This window comes from Chrysemys picta, unplaced genomic scaffold, assembly GCF_011386835.1.
Source record: "Chrysemys picta bellii isolate R12L10 unplaced genomic scaffold, ASM1138683v2 scaf358, whole genome shotgun sequence".
NCBI classification, from domain to species: domain Eukaryota; kingdom Metazoa; phylum Chordata; order Testudines; family Emydidae; genus Chrysemys; species Chrysemys picta.
Genome location: NW_027053065.1, coordinates 9,247 through 28,018, shown reverse-complemented (window position 1 = coordinate 28,018; position 18,772 = coordinate 9,247). Strand labels below are relative to the sequence as shown.

At 48.4% G+C, this 18,772-nt stretch overlaps 1 protein-coding gene across 1 annotated transcript in view; it reads right to left on the bottom strand.

The window, feature by feature from the left end:
* LOC135978650 (protein MROH8-like) overlaps positions 1–4,389 on the bottom strand; it is a 16,383-nt gene extending 11,994 nt beyond the window's left edge. Inside the window, exons 1-4 of the mRNA XM_065579512.1 lie at positions 4,282–4,389; positions 3,250–3,354; positions 2,404–2,539; positions 1,545–1,654 (exon numbers count right to left, since the gene is read on the bottom strand). Coding sequence (XP_065435584.1) covers positions 1,545–1,654; positions 2,404–2,539; positions 3,250–3,354; positions 4,282–4,341 — 411 coding nt within the window. The 5' untranslated portion in view covers positions 4,342–4,389. The remainder of the gene's footprint in view (positions 1–1,544; positions 1,655–2,403; positions 2,540–3,249; positions 3,355–4,281) is intronic.
* Positions 4,390–18,772: the final 14,383 nt, after the last annotated feature.

Below are 18,772 nucleotides of genomic sequence, written 5' to 3'. Positions count from 1 at the left end.
GGCGGGAGGGCTGCCATGCGCTCCTCCCCTCCTCCCTCCGCAGGCCAGCAGCCGCCTCAGCCTGCCCCGGCGCCGCTTCCTTGTAGCCGTCTGCGGCAGCGGCTGGCGAGGGAGCACAGTGCGGAGCTGCAGGGGGCAGCCGCCCGCTGCCCAGGGAAGGCAGGGGCTCTTGGGGGAGGCGCGTGGGGGTGGCAGCCGGGGCCGGGGGAGGTGCGTGGGGGCGGCAGGCGGGGCTGGGAGAGAGACCCGGCCCCGAACATTGGTGGAGCCGGGTCCCCTGGGCCCTGAATTTTCTCAAGCCCGGGCACCATGGGCCCATATAACTTGCCGTCCCTGGGGGTACAGGGGATACATCAACTCATCTAGATATTTGCTTAGTTTTACAACAGGCTACATAAAAAGCACTAGCAAAGTTAGTCCAAACTAACATTTCATACAGACAATGACTTGTTTATACTGCTCTAGCTACTATATCAGTGTTTCTCAATCTGGGGGTGGCAACCCCCAGGGGGGTCATGGGATGGGTTTAGGGGGGGTCACAAGTTTAGGGTCGCCATTGGGGGTGGCAAGCAGGGCCCCCGCAAATCTAAGATACATGCAGAAGCTGAAGCCCAAGCCAAGCCCAATGCCTAGGTTTGCCAACTTCGTAATATTTAAAAACCGGACGCTCATGCAGGAGTGCTGGACCGCTTCTGCCCTGCCTCTTCCCCCCGAGGCCCTGCCCCCCATTTGGTCCTCTTCTCCCCTTCCACTGTTGCTCACTGCTCTTCCCCTCTTCCCCGCCCAGGTCAGGAGCAATTTGCCTGCTGGGAGCTGCAGCCGCATGATGTGGGTAGGTGGCAGCCCCGGTTGAGTAGGGGCTGGTGCGGGTGATGACCTGGCACCTCCCCACCTCCCTCACCCGCAGTAACTGGACTTTGGGTGTCCGTCAGTAGATCTGACCGGACACTATCAGATCCCCTTTTCAACCAGATTTTCTGGTCAAAAACCGGGCACCCGGCCACATTACCACCGCCCGGGGCTCAAGCTGAAAGCCGAACCCCGCCACCTGGGACTGAAATCAGTGTCTCCTGAAAGATGTACACTAGTCTGGAAAGGTTGAGAACCACTTGCTAGAGAGTAGATCACTCTTTATGAGCATTTGTTGTCTTCACTGTTGTAGCCGTGTCGGTCCCAGGATATTAGAGACACAAGGTGGGTGAGGTTCTATCTTTTATTGAACCAACTTCTGGTAGTGAGAGAGACCAGCTTTTGAGCTACACAGAGCTCTTCTGTGTCTGTCTGAAGAAGAGCTCTGTATGGCTCAAAAGTTTGTCTCTTTCACCCACAGAAGTTGATCCAATAAAAAAATTGGACCTCACCCATCTTGTTTCTTTCTGAGCATGTCATTTCTAGCCATGAGGAAGGGCAGGAGCTGTAATTCTTGGGTAAGCCATACACAATAGAGATGGGCGATCCAGGGACAGGAAGTAGTTTGGAGCTGTGCGATACCGTATTGTACTGACACCAATGTAGAATGGTCATTAGTGCCAGGACGTGATTACCTCTGCGATCTTGGAGGGGCTGTTGCAAACCACAGTGGGGCTCCAAGCAGCCAGAAATTCCTTGTTCCTCTGTTCAGTCCATTCCACATTCTTTCTGTCCAACTGTGCAACTGAAATACATGTTAATAACACTCTTAACTTTCCATTCTGCTTCCTGGCTTCTGCTCTCATCCCTCTTTACTGGACAAAGCCCTTGGTTTGGCCCTGATCCAGGAAAGCATTTAAGCACATACATTATTCGAAGCAGATGAATAATCCCAGGGACTTCCGTGGGACTACTCGCCTGATGAAAGTTACAGATGTGCGTAAATGTTGTGCTGGATCAGGGCCTTGACTCCCAGAGTAAAGTGGCTCTATCAAGTGGTGACTGGAATCTAGCCAAAACACTTCAGTGGCATAGAAGTGGATTAACACAGTCATGAATTGAGCCCCAGATTTGGATCCAGATTTCCAACAGCCATCAAAGTTCTGGGGCGTTCGGGGTACAGGCATCTCGAACTGATCTAATTGGTCTGATGGCGTTTAATCCCCTATCATCGTGTCCCACTGACCCTTCCCATTCTCACTGAAGGAATTAGCTCTACCAGTCTCAGTTTGTGGTAACGTGTGTTGCCTTTCTCTGTATTCCCCCCCTCCCCTTTCCTTTCTTTGAAAGTCAGGGCTAGAATTACGGGATGACTATCAGACGCTTGTTTCTAGAGCCACAAAAAAACAGCACTCTGTTCAAAGGAACAAATACCGAGCCAGATGCTCTACTTCTTCCTCAGGCACTACCCTGAACAGGAGCTTTGCCTGAGGAAAGTCTCTAGCATTTAGCTCCCAGGAGGGGGATTCAGATGCTCATCAGTGCTTCTCTTACTCTTTTGGCGCCACGCAATAGAGATGAGGTAATGAACAGCCTCTGCTGCCTTTGAGCCGATCTCCTTGACGGGATCCCCACAGCGGATCCCCAGCACTGCAACCAGGTGTCCGAGCCTGGTGAATGGAGACGCTTCCTAATGGTACAAAAGAGGAGAGGAGGAATCCATTACCACTGCAGGTAAAGCGGGCTGTGTCTCCTAGGCAAGGAGTCTATATCCACACAGTCCCTTTCTATAATGGGGCGTGATCCTCAACTCTCCCTTTTCAGAAGAGGCTTGGGAGCCAGAAGAAGAATATAGGGCTCGATCCCGCACCACAGACGTCCACTGGAGTTTTGCCACAGACGTCAGTGGGAGCAAGATCAGGATCGTAATGATCTGTAACGGCTGAGGTGGGCTGGAATGGAGAGGCCTCTTCCTGCAGCTCTACAAGAGGAAAGTATCCCATTGTACTAGGATGAGGAATGGAGGCAAACAGGGAACCAGCTGGGGATGAAATGTCTTCAGTCTCTAGGATTTTGAAATCTCTTTTCTCTGAAATTCATTAGATCCAACCATAGAAAAACCCGTTCTTCCTGTGCCCCTTGTTAGCTGTCTTTCCTGCATTGGAAAGAGGTGGCCTATTCCTCCAGGGCACTGGATTTATTTTCCAAGTGTATCAGATGCCAACCCATCTCAGTCAGGATGATGGATGAGCAACGAGATCGGTTTTTCCTCCGCCTATTAGGGAGCATTGCACTGTGGGGCCCATCAACATACTTCTAAGCAGGAAGTTTCTCTGGCGTGGAAGAGTGCCCTGTAGGTCTAGTTTGCAATCAGGTCACTAGAAGTCAAGAGTTACTCACATCCAGTTTGACTTCTGTGGCCACGAAGTTTAGGAGCAGTATGCTGCTCCATACAGCCCTCTCCCGCAGGCAATCTTTCCTGGACTGCATCCAGGAGCCCATGAGCTGCAGGAAAAACAAGAGAGGTTAAAAATAACAGGGGGAAAGGGTGTATACAAGTGATCCCCAAAGGATAATCTTTATTCCGGCTGAATCATCTCACTCTTACAGATACAGGCTGCGTCTGATTTGTGCAGACTCAAAATACACATGGAATTCTTCTCTTCGAACGAAAGCAAAGTGCATTTCTCTCTGAGGGCCCAGTCACACACCCGCTGAAGTCAATGAAAGTTTTGACATTGATCTAAGGACCGATCCAATGCCCATTGAAGTCAAAGGAAAGGTCCCCATTTGATTTCAATGAGCATTGGATCGAGCCTTTAATGGATGCAGGATTGGGTCCTATGTAAGGAAGGGAAGGGCCAAGTCTTCTCTGGACAAGCCACACAATCCAGCATTTCATTCAGCAAAATAAGAGCAGCTGGAAGAAAACTTCTATTCTTTCATAATTGCAGACTTTGGGCCAGCCCTCATGCTCTGTAGTTAGCGGCAGTCTTGGTTCCCATTGCACCCACTGGTTCTCACTGTGGGACAGCTGGAGCTGGGAGTTCTGTGGAGGCCAGGTGCCAGCCCTCACGGGGGACTAGAGTCCTGGCAGCGACCCCTCCAATTGCATCAGGAGTGGCAATGATGGGCAGTAAAGGGAATAACGTCCTCATTTGGAAAGGACACTGTGATGTAAGGGCCACCAGGAGACAGGAAAGAAACTGAGGGTAACAATGGAGGAGATTGTCAGACCTCACAGATGGAAATAGAAGACTCCCCCGTGCTACATGAACCTTGTCACATATGCCCTAATAGGAGAACTCTGTGGAGATGGGGCACTCCGTTCTTTCCTTAACTCTCCTTTCCCTCACAAGCTCTTAACAAGATTTTCCTGTTCCTCTTCCCTACCTTACCATCCTCCAACCGGCATCTCCAGATCCTGTTTACCTGCAAGATGCTCTCTAGCTCAGCCGGAACTGGATTTTCTAAAATCAGACTCTGGAGCATCTCGTTGAGGGTCTGCAATGTTCCAAAGAAGAGGTCCTGAAAGGAGGGGAAACCGTTATGCTCAGCGCCACAGAGCTGTGGATTATACAAATAATTTATCTTATGGGCTTGAGGCAAGAATCACAGGGTGAAATTCTTTGGCCTGTATTATACAAGAAATCAGGCTAGATCAGGGGTGGCCAACCTGTGGCTCCGGAGCCATATGCGGCTCTTCAGAAGTTAATATGCGGCTCCTTGTATAGGCACCGACTCCGGGACTGGAACTACAGGCGCCAACGTTCCAATGTGCCCGGGGGTGCTCATCAGGGGCGTAGCCAGGTGGAGGGAACAGGGGCAGTGGAAAAAAAAAAGCGCCACCCGCTGCGGCCCTTTTACTGACAGGGCGGCGCTCCGGGTCTTCGGCGGCACCTCGGCAGCGGGACCTTCACTCGCTCTGCGGGTCTTCGGCGTCATTTCGGCGATGAAGCTTCAGTGCCGCCGAAGACACCCGGAGCTAGTGAAGGTCCCGCCGCCGAAGTACCGCCAAGACCCGGAGCGCTGCCCCGTCAGTAAAAGCGCCGCAGCAGGTGGTGCCTTTTTTTTTTCTGATCCCGGGTGAGTAAAATTAAAAAGGCGCCACTTGTGCTCGGTGGGGGAGCGGCCGCTGCCCCGCGTCCACCCTAGCTATGCTACTGGTGCTTACTGCTCAACCCCTGGCTCTGCCACAGGCTCTGCCCCCCCTCCACCCCTTCCCGCCTCATCCCCTGAGCCTGCCGTGCCATCGCTCCTCCCCTCCAGAGCCTCCTGCATGCCACCAAACAGCTGATCGGGACGTGCGGGGGGGGGCGCTGATCAGTGGGGCTGCCAGAGGGCGGGAGGCGCTGGGAGTGGGGTGGGGGAGCTGATGCGGGGGCTGCTGACATATTACTGTGGATCTTCAGCAATATACGTTGGTAAATTCTGGCTCCTTCTCCTAAGACAAGGTCTATAAAAATAAGGCCAGATCCTCAATGAGTGCATATTGACATAGCTCCATCAGCAGGCGTGAAGCTACACGGATTCATACCAGCGAAGGGTCTGGCCCATACTTCTTGTGCACAATAGTTGCTAAATAATTAGCTACTTCACTTATTCAATAATGTGGGTGCCCTGAGCGCAAGAGAAACCGTATTTAGATTTGTTCTGGGCAGTGAATCCTTCAGGAATCTCGAGAAAACTAGCCTCATGTTTCAACTGATATTGGCCTGCCGTGATTCAAAGCTGTGCTCTTGACAATCACCCAGAAAGCCAGATGCATCGTTATATCCCTGCCTCATTTCCATTATAAACCAAAGGAAACTGATAACAGAAAGACATCTGCAGTATAAATGACCCTTTTCTTATAATTGATCTTCCAAATCATCCCCCAAACCTGATGTAATGAATTCATCAATGCCTCCCTTGGGAAGATAACATGCAGCAAAGCCCTTATCAGAGAGTAAGGAAAATGTTATAGCAAAGAAAGTCCTACATTGAAATGAGATTTTTTAACATTAGAAATAAATATCACTTTAATAAATATATCACCTTGTCTTTGCAGGAGCGCCACCAGATTTTCTGCTGCCCAAGGCGGCGGAAGGTCCCGCCCCGAAATGCCGCCCCCCACAGAGGCGGCGGAAGGTCCCGCCGCCGAAATACCACTGTGGTCGCCACCCCTCAAATTGTAGCGCCGTAGGCGACCGCCTAATGGGTTACGCCGGCCCTGTGTCTGTGCCCTTTACTCCTCTGGGTCTTAGATACTATTCACTCCAATGATTTGGTTAGAGAGACCATATGTGAGCATGCGGGATGTGAGGCAAATTAAGTGTTCTAAATTCTATTGACTTTGGTAGTGAATTTGGTCCAGTGTCTGTAATTTCTCTCCCCTCAACTTTAGGGCCATAAATGGCTTTTCAGAATTAAAAAAGCGCAGGCACTGAAAGCTTTAGCAACTCTGACAGTACGGGTCAGATGTTTAAAGATTTGCCACCATATTTACACCCACAATTTGCAGGCGCAGCTTTGCTCCTACTGGTCTTTTCACCCGTCAAGTTGATCACTTCGATGCCAAAGTACTGGACTTAGGTGTGAAATCAGGTATTTCAGGTGCCCACGTGTGCTAAGGTGTAACTGCAAATAATTGCAGGTCAAAAGTAGGGACTAAAGTAAAGTTCAGGCTGAAAATGTGGCTGTATCGAGTGCCGCAGGACCCCAACTTTATTCAGCCCCTTCATGCAAGAGGACCTAGCTGTGGGAGGTGCCACACACCAGAAATACCTGGTCAGTGATCAAACAATAGCCAGCCCCATTTCTAGGGCAAGCACTAAGTACGTTTTCCTCATTCCACATGCCTCATTTTAGCTTCACCACCCAGATTGGGATCCCCAGTAGTTCCCTAGTAAATTGAAAACGGATGGATCATTTTCATAATTGGGAATGTGGCAGCTACTTGCTGTACGCATGGGACGAATGATCAGGGCCACGTCACCGGGGCTAAAGTCCCCAACTGATACTCCACAATGGCGTTCCATGAGAAATTTCGCTGACCGTGTAGTCACATATCACCAATATGGGCCCAAAGTAAGTAACAGGAAGCCATTCTTGAGTTACCTTTGTGTCCTGGGCGCTTGTACCCCTGATTACTCCTTGCTCCTGCAATGTCGTTAGAAGTGGCAGGGAAAAGACGCTCTTGAGGAATGTTCTCAGCAGGACCCTTCTCTGGTGGGAGCCCATGGCCTTCACCACATGCTTTTTGCTGGTAAAAGGAAGAAGCCTGGATTGGACTTTGAGGTGCTGAAGCGTAACGGAGGCATCAGATGGTGAGGACATGAACTGAGGGTTATGCTGAAGGAGCGTGAGACTAAGAGACATCTGGACTATACAAGAGAACAAGATCATGTGAACAGTAACAATGTAGAAGAGTAAGACACTGGCAAAGATTAACAGAACACAGGAAAAGCACGGGAGGGCAGGGACTTGTGACCCGAATAGTAAATCCGGCTCAGAAACGTTACAGAAGAGAGTGAAGGAAATGACTCAGCTGACACCTCCAGAAAGAAAATCATCTCAAAATGTCTGCAGAGACTCTTGGCTTTGAATCACATGTGGAGTAAAGAGGATTACAATGTTACTGGGTAGAAAATCATCAGTCAGCCATGCAATAGTCCCCTAGCTCCTCCCCAAAGAGTCCTCAGCATCTAAAGAGAAAAAGGCACGAAGTGAGGGACTGCTATTGGCAACTCTGGTCCCACCGAGCATGGAGTGAGAAGCCAGGTGTGAAGGCTGGGCAGTTAAATGAGAAGTCACGTTACCTCAGTTCGATAATGATGGCCATGGCCTGGAGCCGTATGGTGCTGGAGAGAGAGTCCCAGGGTTCTTTCTTAATCATCTCCTGTAAGTCACAAAGGGGCAAACATAGTAAATGAGACACAAGTGCTCCCAGCATCAGTCCTACTCCCTCACACATTCATTGAGGAGGTTATACAAAGCCCTGGCATCACAGCTAACTCTGGAGGCCTCAAAAAAGGCTAAACTAGCCACAGGCTTCTCCAGAGTCTCCAATAAATCCCCAGCTAAAAGAACATCAGATATTCCAAAAGTAACAAGGAGCCCAGCCAAAACCCAGGATCTTCCTTTCTGATGGAAGAGCTCCCAGATCATGAAGCTACTCAGCCAGTGGTGTTGTCCAAAGGGATCTCATCCATTTCTACCCAGCCACAAATTCACTCACTCATTTCCTCATCCATCTCTGTCCACTCATCTCCTACTTCCCACCAACTAGCATCCTCTCTCTGTCCATTCACACTAATATTTCCAGTCAATCAGCACTGACCTCAATTTTACACACTGAAATAATTGCTTCAGTGTATACAACAAAGTTCTTTACAACTCTCCAGATTCCATGGACCCTAGCGTGGGTTTAGCAGCTATGTATTCTCCACAGTTCATCAATCTTTTCCAGCCAACAACACGGACCCTGTGTATATTATTTACTCACCACTATGGCTCCTGCAGTGTCTGATGCAAAGGTGTGAATAAAAAAGTCAGGCATGTTATGCCAGTCGATGCTCTTGCTGAGAACAAACAAGAGTCTTAAGAGACTTTTTTTCACAATGAAATCCTAAACCAAAATGAGAAAAAATATATATCAGGGTGAAAGGGATTTAGATAGAGAATATCATCGGGTAGAATATTCTACCTTCATTCAAAACCCCTCCACATGGAACACCTGGTAGATAAATTAACAATGTTGCAGAGCAATGAATAGTCAGGAGCAGAAATCGTGGTGAGTTGAGGATGATGATGTATCCGGGCAGCACCTACAATATACTGGGCTCTGTCTGCAAACAAAGGAAGACACAGGCCCAGCTCCCAAGAATTGACAGTCTAAGAAGGTTCTGATGGCTTCCAGCAGAATGTTGGCTTGTGTAGGACCTGACTGTGTGAGCTACTTGTTCAGAGAAGGGTTGGATCAAGGAGAACAAGCAGAACAGCAATGGGACTCCATGTGGAGGACTCCACACAGGGCCTGTTTTCTGTAGGACAAGTAGCCAGATGTAGCGTGACCATGTGTAATAAATGAAGGCGGGGGCTCCCTTTTATGAACACCCAGCCAGCCAGTTAGCTATAAAGTCCCTCTTGGTGGCTGTTCTCTGCTGCTTTACCTGTAAAGGGTTAACAAAGTTCCCCAGCTAAAGGAAAAGGAGTGGGCACCTGACCAAAAGATCCAATGGAGGGCTAAAACTTTTTAAAATGGGGAAAAAACTTCTCTTTGTCTGTGTCTGTTCTCTGGAGACAGGACACGGAGCAGCAATTCTGTGTAAGGCTGCAACCAGGTATGAAAATTCATCTTCCATACCGAGAAAAATCATTGGGCAGGGAATGTTTAACTAGACGCGATCAGGTTTATTTCTTTATTTTGGCTTGTGGATCTCCTCTGTGCTAACCCCAGATACTTTTGTTTTGCTTGTAATTGAAGCTGAACCTCAACAGAGCTATCTTGATGCTTAATTTTTGTAATTGTTTTCTTTTAAGATCTAGCAAAAAGCCTAAGTTCCAGATGTACTTTCTTCCTTTTTGTTTTTAACAAAATTTACCTTTTTTAAGAACAGAATTGGATTTTTGGTGTCCTAAGAGGTTTGTGCATGTTGTTTAATTAGCTGGTGGCAACAGCAGATTTCCTTTGTTTTCTTTCTCACCTCTTCCCCGGGGGCGGGGAGTTGGCGGGATTTGAAAGGGCTTGAGGATACCCCACAGGGAAGAATTCCCAAGTGCTCCTTGCTGGGTCCAAGGGGTTTTTTTGCATTTGGGTGGTGGCAGCGTTTACCAAGACAAGGTCAGAGAAAAGCTGTAACCTTGGGAGTGTAATACAAGCCTGGAGTGGCAGGTATTGCTTTTTTAAATCCTTGCCAGCCTCCACCTTCTGCACTCGAAGTGCCAGAGTAGGGATTCAGCCTTGACACCATGTGTATAAGCGACAAAGCTGGACCCATTTGTTTTGTCAGTGAAGATCTAAGGGTACGTCTTCACTACCTGCCGGATCGGCGGGTAGTAATCGATCTATCGAGGATCGATTTATCGTGTCTCGTCTAGATGCGATAAATCGATCCTCGAACGCGCTCCCTGTCGACTCCGGAACTCCACCAGAGCGAGAGGCGGAAGCGGAGTCGATGACCGTCGATCCCGTGCTGTGAGGACCCGAGGTAAATCGATCTAAGATATGTCGACTTCAGCTACGCTATTCTCATAGCTATTCTTGTAGCTGAAGTTGCGTGTCTTAGATCGATCCCCCCCAGTGTAGACCAGCCCTGAGAGAGTAGCAGTCGCCAGGGGAGACCTTGGGTGGAAATGTCTCGTCCTTGAGTCCAACAGATAGTGTGAGGCAGGGGAGTAGCCGGGCAAGAATCTACTGAAACTAGCACAGAGTGGTGGGAAATCCCTGCAAATCAAGGATACCACTGACAAACGGGGCATGAGATCACCAAAGAGTTTGTGGGATGTATCTGGAGAAGACACCTAATATGTATAATAGGAGAAAAGCATCCAGAGGCTGGATTGTCTGGAGTAAGTGAAAGAAGAAAGGTTGAGTGCTGTAGGCAAAGGGTTTGAAGAGAAGTCAGACCCTGTGTGATAAACCTTCTGGGATGTCCCAGGCTGGGTCAGGTGGGACGGACAGCGTGAGGGGACACTAGTTTACAGATTAGATGGAGAAGGTTTATACCTCTTTGTTACTATTGAAGTAGTCAACGGTATTTCTCCATGATTCCAGCAAGAGAATGGCTCCCTCCATAGCACAGCCATGCTGCTCACGTCCACTTTCATCCGCCTCCCAAATAGTCTCCATGCACGAGATATCTGGGACTAATAAAAAAGAAAGAATGACAGAAAGACAGAAATTACTGCCATTGCTGGTTAAAGGGGAACGAACGCGCCCTGAGGTGTCATTCATGGACTGATTGGTGCCCAAAAGACAGTTCATTTAAACCAAAGAAAGGACACGGTCTGTCTGTCTTGGGGTTGTATACTGCTGCCCATCACCGTGGTATCTGGGCTCCTTCCAGCTAAAATCAATGAGCAATAGCGAAGTTCCTATGGAAAGCTTGGCGTCACTGGCACATCTCCCTTTTTGGGGTAAGATATCTCTGCTCTGGGTAGGGTTATCTTTTGTTTGTTGGCTTGATTGGTTTGATTCCCACCGCTTGTTTTGAATAGGGCTAGACATCTATATCCTGCTTGAGCAGGGGAGAAGTGAAGGAAACTGTGATGCGGGTGAAATAAGTCACTGACTCTCAAAGCAAGAGAGATTGGTGTGATCAAAATCAGAATCAAATTGGGGATTCCTTAAAAAACAAAAACAAAATAAGAGAGACCCAGAATGAGACTCCTTTGCACTTCTATGAAGTTTTTCAGGGGAGGATCTCCAAATGGCTTTTAAAGGTGGCCCTGTATTATTACCACCATTTTTATGGCTGGAGAAACCATGGCACAGGGAGCTGAAGTGACTGGCTCAGTCAAACAGCAGGTCACTGGCAATGCTGGGAATAGAAGATAGTTCTCCTGACTCCAGTCACATCCTCTACCCCCTTTATTTCTTGGATAAATGTCATTGATTCATTACACAATAAATATCTTGTGCTCTCCGATTGGACATGAATGAGCACAGACCCAAAGAAATACCAGGACTCGCTGTACTGTATAGGGCCAACCAAACAATAGATTTGTCCGATAGCATGAACATTAGCCAGCCAAATATTGCTGAATAGGACTGGCTGATGCTCTTGCAATTAGGATTCAGTTCACATATCCTGCTTTGCCCCCGTCAGCAGCATGGGAAAGCAGCTAGGAGCTCGTGATGGGTGGAACAGCCAGGATAACATCCTCCCAAGGGAAGTGGTGGAAGCCCCATTGCTTAAGTCTGTGGTTTTCGGGTTGGCCACTTATTCAAAGTCAAAGAATTTCGCCTTTACACTCACTATAAGAGTTAGAAATGTGTCATTGCTAACAACGTTAGCCCTACAGAATTCACCTGCACGTGTGTTGTGAGAGGTTGGCCAAGAATATTTGACTTTGAAGGGTAAAGATGTACAGGGAGTGGGGGAGCAAGATTATTTTTGCTTTAGGTTATAATACAATTTTCAATGCCTCCTGACTCCCTTGATTGCTCTGTGTAATCATCTGGGGTCAAGACCCACTGTTTGAGAAACGTTGGCTAAAGACATTTAAAACTAGACTGGACTAAACCAGGGCTCAGCGTGGGATGGGCCGCGGTGGCCTGGCATATTGGCTTCTTTTTTCTAATGCCTTTTTGTTCTGCAGCATCTAAGCTTTCATTTAGAAACAATGTAAGTCTCTAGCTGTTACTTAAGATTTTTATTATAGTAATGGCTACGGGCTCTCCAAGAGCAGGACCCTATTGTGGAGAGGCACCAGCTGGGCCCAGAGTGTGTGTGGGGGTGTCTCCTTTGCACACTTCTGGGTGCAGAAGCGTGGCCACACCTAGGCCCCATTTTACTCCCTCCCCATTCCTCCTTATGGTTCCTGAGAGAGATGTACCTGCCAGAGCAGTGGAAAGAGGCCTTAGTGTAATGAGAACCAGGCTCTAGGATCCAGAAATAGGACTCCCATTCCAACCCAGGTATTGGGCTAGTCAGTCATCCCTAGTGTTGTATTGTTCTGCCTGCTCCAAGCAATGACTTCACTATAAGGGTAAGAAAGAGAAGGGAGAGCAGTGTGTGGTGGAGAGAAATAGAAACTGCCCTTCCTCTTCCAGCAGCCAGAGATTCCCAGAGAAATACAGGCTCTGGGGGCATCATCACCTCCACCAGTGCTGGAGAGCCTTAGAAATACAGGGGTCTGACCGTCACCCGGGTCTAGTGTTTGTATCAGGGCTTGTAAGTATTGTGTTCACACTGGGGATGGAAGGACCTCATGGAGATCCAGCATTTACCAAACTGGTCCTGATTCAGGAACACTGTCTCCTGTCATTCCAGTCTCTGGGAGATTCCGGGATGATTAGTACTGGGACTGATTACTGCTAGCTCATTATTTATTTGCCAAGCTCCAGCAGTGATCTCTGCCCCCCGTGCAGAACAGAGGGCTGCCCTCGAGCTGCATGCAGACTCAGCCATGGAAGAGCGCCGTCCACCCACTAGCAAAGCCATGCGGCCACATCTATTTGTTCTCCCCTCCTCCACTTTTTCCATGTTTTCCCCCCCACTCTCTGTGCCTTGTCTTCAGTTTCCCCTTAGTGGAACACAAACCCAAGAGCCTTTGGGATCACTGCAAATCTTTGAACACATGGGGGTTGAGACTGAGTTTGCCTCCCTTCATTCCCACCCCTTAGCGCATCCTTAGCCTTTCCTTTTACCTGTAGTGACAGTTCGGGGATATCGCGTCTGGCCTCTCTTCGCTTTTTGGCAGATTCGCTTTAGACACCTTAGGATGGGCCCACTTTGCTTAGGAACGACCTTGGCTGGGCCATCTTGAGTATCTTCTCGAGCCAGCTCCGGCTCACGCTGACTCCCACTGGAATGTTCCTCTCTTCCCAAGGTGGACGTGCCCTCAGCAGCCGCGTCCTCCTCCTTCTCCTCCCTTGGCAAGCTGTGCACGTCCATTCTGCAACAAGTCAGGAAGGGTGGCCAGTTTTGTTTCAGTCGATCTTATTGTCTGCGGGACAATTTCCAGCCTGAAGCTAGTGAGAATGTGTGCGTCGTCCTCCGGCTAAAAATGTGAGCCACAGACAGCAGAGCCCGAGAACTGGGGCCCAGATCCTCAAAGGTATGGAGTTTCCCAACTTCCATGGAAATCAATGGCAGTTAGGAGCTTAAATACCTCTGAGAATCTGGGCCTGGGACCCTGCACCCCCTGCCAATCCCCCCACCAAGTATATCTCTACACTTGCAGCTGGGGGTGTGATACCCAGCTCGCATACACATATTCGCACTGGCTTGCTAAAATAGCACTGTAGCAAGGATAGCATGGACAGCGGTGAGAGGGGCTAGCCACCCCGAGTACAACCCCACCCGGACCCTATGAGTACGTACTCCGGCGGCTAGCCCAAGCCACTGCCTGAACTGTCGCAGCCATGCTGCTATTTAACACGCTAGCTTGATGACAGCTAGCGCAGGGATGTCTCCTCAAGCAGGGAATCACACCCTGTTTGGTCCTGCCTCAGCGTAGGGGGCTGGACTTGATGATTTCTTGAGGAGCCGTCCAGCCCCACAGTTCTGTGATTCTACAAAATGAGAAGTGCTGGGGCCAGATTAAAGGTTGGTGCCAGAACCTCAGTTGAGAATTGCCTTCCTTTTTAACATGTAAATGCTCAGCTGTAATGAATCTAGTTCTTTTAAATACAGAAATAAATCCTTGACTCAAATTGTATATTAGCAAAGGTTTGGGGGTTCCTTTTGGAACTTTGTTATTTTAATAAAGTCAATAAATATACTCAAAATTATGCAAAGGATAAGCAGTGTGGTCTAATGGTTTGAGTATGGGACTGGAAACCAGAAATAGATTTCTCATCCTGGCTTTGCCACTCACTCGCTGTGTGATGCTGGGCAACTCACGTCCCCGCCCCGTGCCTCAGTTTCCCCATGTACCAAAAAGGGATGATACTGACCCTTCTGTACCTCCCAGGGATGAGGAAGGTTACTTAGTTAATGTTTGTAAAGAGAAAAGAGGAGACAAAACTAATCTGACACAATGATGGCACCAAGAGTGGAATTATAAAGCACCTAAAAATCTAAACAACTATACATGTATCACAATATTTGCCAACCCAAAATTCAGTTATGGTGCTTCTAAAAAAACCCACATTGAACACTGTCCATCGCATACGCGTTTCATTTGAATAATACATTTGTTGAGTCAGATCCGCAGCTGCTGGAAATCAGAATACTTCATTCAAGTCAATGGAGCTGTCGATTTATAGCAGCTGAAGATCTGGCCCATAAAACCCAACACATTTTAAGCCTGAAGTTTACTTGCTTTAGAAGTTGGGACTCTTAACTAATTTCACAATCATTGGTTTCCTCCAATACTTGAGCTCTGAACAAAGATGGAGAAAGAAGTTCACAAAGCTAAGATTACAGGCTTGATGGTCATCAATCAATATCACAATATACTTCTTAGTCTAGTAGGCAACACAAAGTTTAGCTGTATTCAAAATATCACATTGTGCTCCAATATTACTTAAATCCTCTGTCAAAGATTTAAATTTTAATCTACATGCTTGCGCTCAGGGGAGGCTCTAGTTTTTTTGCCGCCCCAAGCACGGCAGGCAGGCTGCCTTCGGCGGTGCGCCTGCGGGAGGTCCGCCGGTCCCGCAGATTCGGCGTACCAGCCGCCGAATTACCGCCGAATCCACGGGACCGGTGGACCTCCCACAGGCGCACCGCTGAAGGCAGCCTGACTGCCACCCTCGCAGCGACCGGCAGGGCACTCCCCGCGGCTTGCCGCCCCAGGTACGCGCTTGGAGCGCTGGTGCCTGGAGCCGCCACTGCTTGTGCTCTACTGGAGACAGCAGGAAAAATTACAGCTCTTCACATTCATTGCAAAATTTCATTGCACTCTCCAAGGCTCTGGATTTTAGTGGGATTTAAGAGGTACATGACTTTTTGCTGACCCTCAGCCCAGGGGGAGAATTGCACCCCCAAAAGCATTAAAGAGCATGTATCTATATATCCTCATTCCTTCCTAATCCTGGAAAATTTTAAACATTGAAATGGGCAGCGCAAAACCAAAATGATCTGCCACAGTGGGGAAAGGAAATGTTATTCTTCATCCAAGATGGAGAATTATGGAGAATCAACTTGAAGGCAGATTTTAAGGGCCATGTCTCAAGCCCAATTGCTGCCTCTCATGCCAGCTGTGAGGATGAGGCCACAGAATGGGGATCAGCTTCCCTAAATCTCCAGGAACTGAAGTGGAAATCCCCTACTGTCCATTCTGCACCTGGAGGAAATAATGCCACAGCAAAGAGCCTCTCCTTTCCACACTCTGCTGCAGGGACAGCAGGAGCCATCTTTTTATTGGGCCTATATCTGGGCCTGATCCAAGCCCATTGAAGTTAGTGGGCGACTCCCCTGATTGTGTCCTCTGGGGTCTGTGCGTATGGAGCTCGTCTACAGATGAATGGAGGCCTGGAACAGAACCCACTTCCTTTCATTCTCCACTTCAGGGACAAGGGCCCTGTGTGAGATCCTAGAACAGGGTCCCAGAGAGGGATCAGCGGAAGAGACTCCCAGAGGGGGCAAGTCTTTCTAGGCATCTCAGTGATCTCCGGAAGTCCTTGCTGGGTTAATGAAATCTAACCTTAACATGCAGCCTTATCAACTCTGGAGTTATTCCCTATCTGCCACAATTTTTACAGCTGAACTAAAGAATTGAGTGTGAGAGAGAGGTAGGGCACAAGTAGCCCCTGATCAGACAGCTGGATTCCCTCCTGGATTCTGTTAGGATGGCACTTTTCATGCCAGAGCGAGAGAGACATAAAATGGAACAAAAGCCCTGATTCTCAAAGGTATTTAGGCTCCTAACTCCCATGGATTTCAGTGGCAGTTAAGTGCCTAAATACCTTTGAGGTTCTGGGCCAAAAAAACCAATTTAATTTGGCGACCCTTTTCAAACAGAATTTAAGCAAAGTGGGTCTCTGTTGGTCAGAGGTAGGACAGCCATGGGGAGTAAGAAACCCCACTTACTTTTTTCCCCTCAGTAAAAGAGTAGATCTTGGATCTGAAATCGACTTTAGCCAGCACAATACCCAGCCTCTCCTTCTGTCCAAGTAAAAGCAACTGACACTGAGGGCCAACTGAGCCAGTGTTCAAATCACAGCATTGTGAGGTCACACTGCAGCACGTATGTCATTGTTGCCATGACCACGGGTGGGTAATAAAGGAAGGACCAAGGGTTGTTAACCATATAAGCGACATAAAGTATTATGGAGGTGCCTGGTGGCGACTCCAGTTAAGGTTAAGGTTTTGTCTAAAATGGGGCATAAATTCCTGCTTTTCCCTATGAGCAGGTGGTTAACCAGTATGGATTAACCTTTACTTTGACCTTTACTCAGTCAGGGAGTTAGGCACATAAATACCTGCAAAACTCTGGGCCCAACTGCCACTCAGAACTTCCCCTGAAGATGGTGGCCTCATTGCTTCTAACTGTCGACATTCCTATGCTGCTCATAGACATTGCGGATGCTCCATCCAGCTGGATGGTGTACACAATGATACCATCCAAGTAGAAGAAACATCTGCTTAAGTCATGAATCTCTGAGAGGCAGCAGGCCCCTGGGTCATCCCAAAAAGCTGAACTGAACTATAATGACGCAGCCCAATAGTGAAGGTTATCTTTATGCAGAACTTCCGTAAGAGAACCTGGCAATATCCACTGGGCAAATCCAGAGTAATGGATTCCTGAGCACCCCCAAATTGGTCCAGAACATCATCAATCTGTAGGATTGGCGGTGTATGTTTTTTGTAACAGTATTTAGCTGTCTAACAACCCCACAAAAGCAGTGTACTTTATCTTCCCTTGTGACTAGAAAAACTGGTGATGTCCATGAGATGGCCAAATCACCACTCTCTTTTTGACCTGTAACAGGTTTTCTACTGTCTTGGCACAGCTGTGCAAGAGGGTCTCTGTTTATGGGGTGTACATCTCGATGTATCGATATAGTGCTGTCAAATGAGCCCATCCCAGCTTGGCGCTAAGTCCTATCATTAAGATGCCTTTGTAACTGGACAAAAGGATATTCACATCCTCCAAGGGCACTGTTGTATCAGTCACAGAAGATGAAATTGATACATTGGTGTTAGTGTGTAATTCAGCACGATCTTCATCTCACCCTGATGTTTGATTACGTACATGGAGTCGCCATCGGATTCCAGTCTACAAAAATCTACTCCCAAACTGGACCATATCAGTGACCACAAAGGGGTGTCCCCTGCTGAGGCCATCCCCAATATGTACAGTGAGATCTGCCTTGCCTTTAACTGACAATTCTTGGCCCTCAGTTCCGTGGACAGGAAGCAGATGAGGATAGGTCAGGGGGATATTTGCTCAAAGTTCTCAAGTCACTAGAGAAACAGCAGCTCCCATAGCCACTAAACCAGGCAGCAGCTGTCTGATTCACAGTGACCCATACAACACCAGCAACAGAGGTAATGCTACTTCAGTAAATGGCTTTTGCTCTGCTTCAGTTAGTCCCTATTCTATTCTGATTCACCATATCCATCACCGTATCCATCACCATGATAACAGAGGGTCTGGCCAATAAGCCCAGCCCTCACCCCTAATTTCCTGATGGCTTCCAGGCATTATTCTTAGCCCTACATTCATATTGTAATAAATGGCCCATCTGTGACCATATGTAGCAAGAAACTTCCCCCCTCCCATCTTTGTGGTTGCTGGGGAATTGAAGCAGCATCTGCTGGTGCAGCTAGTTGACCCACACACTCTGCTAGTTGTTGTAAGTGCTGAGTTGATCTTCCGCCTTCGCCAGGCAGGACAGGTTGTACCTCAGATACCCAGACTCCCGGCATGGTAACAGATAGCTTCTTAGCTTCATGGACTAGATGACCACCTGAGCTCTCTTCCAACCCTGATCTTCTACGATTCTATGATAGCTGGATGCACCAAACTCAGAGAATCTGGATCCCCTGGAGTCACATCACCGATAATGCCTTTTCCTCGTAGAATCCAGCATTACTCCGTCAGTGTCGAAACGGCACCGTTCTGTAGCTGCTCTCACTAGGAAGCATAAATATCAATCCCCTCCTGCGGTTTCCACATCCTCTCCAGCCACACCAGGAATTTCCCTACACCCCACCCCCCAAAAAAAACTCCCCCATCACCCTCCCAGGGGTCAACCCAACCAAGCTGAAGAACATACCAAGAACCAGGAATATACCAACCTGTCCTCTGCAGGTTCAAAATA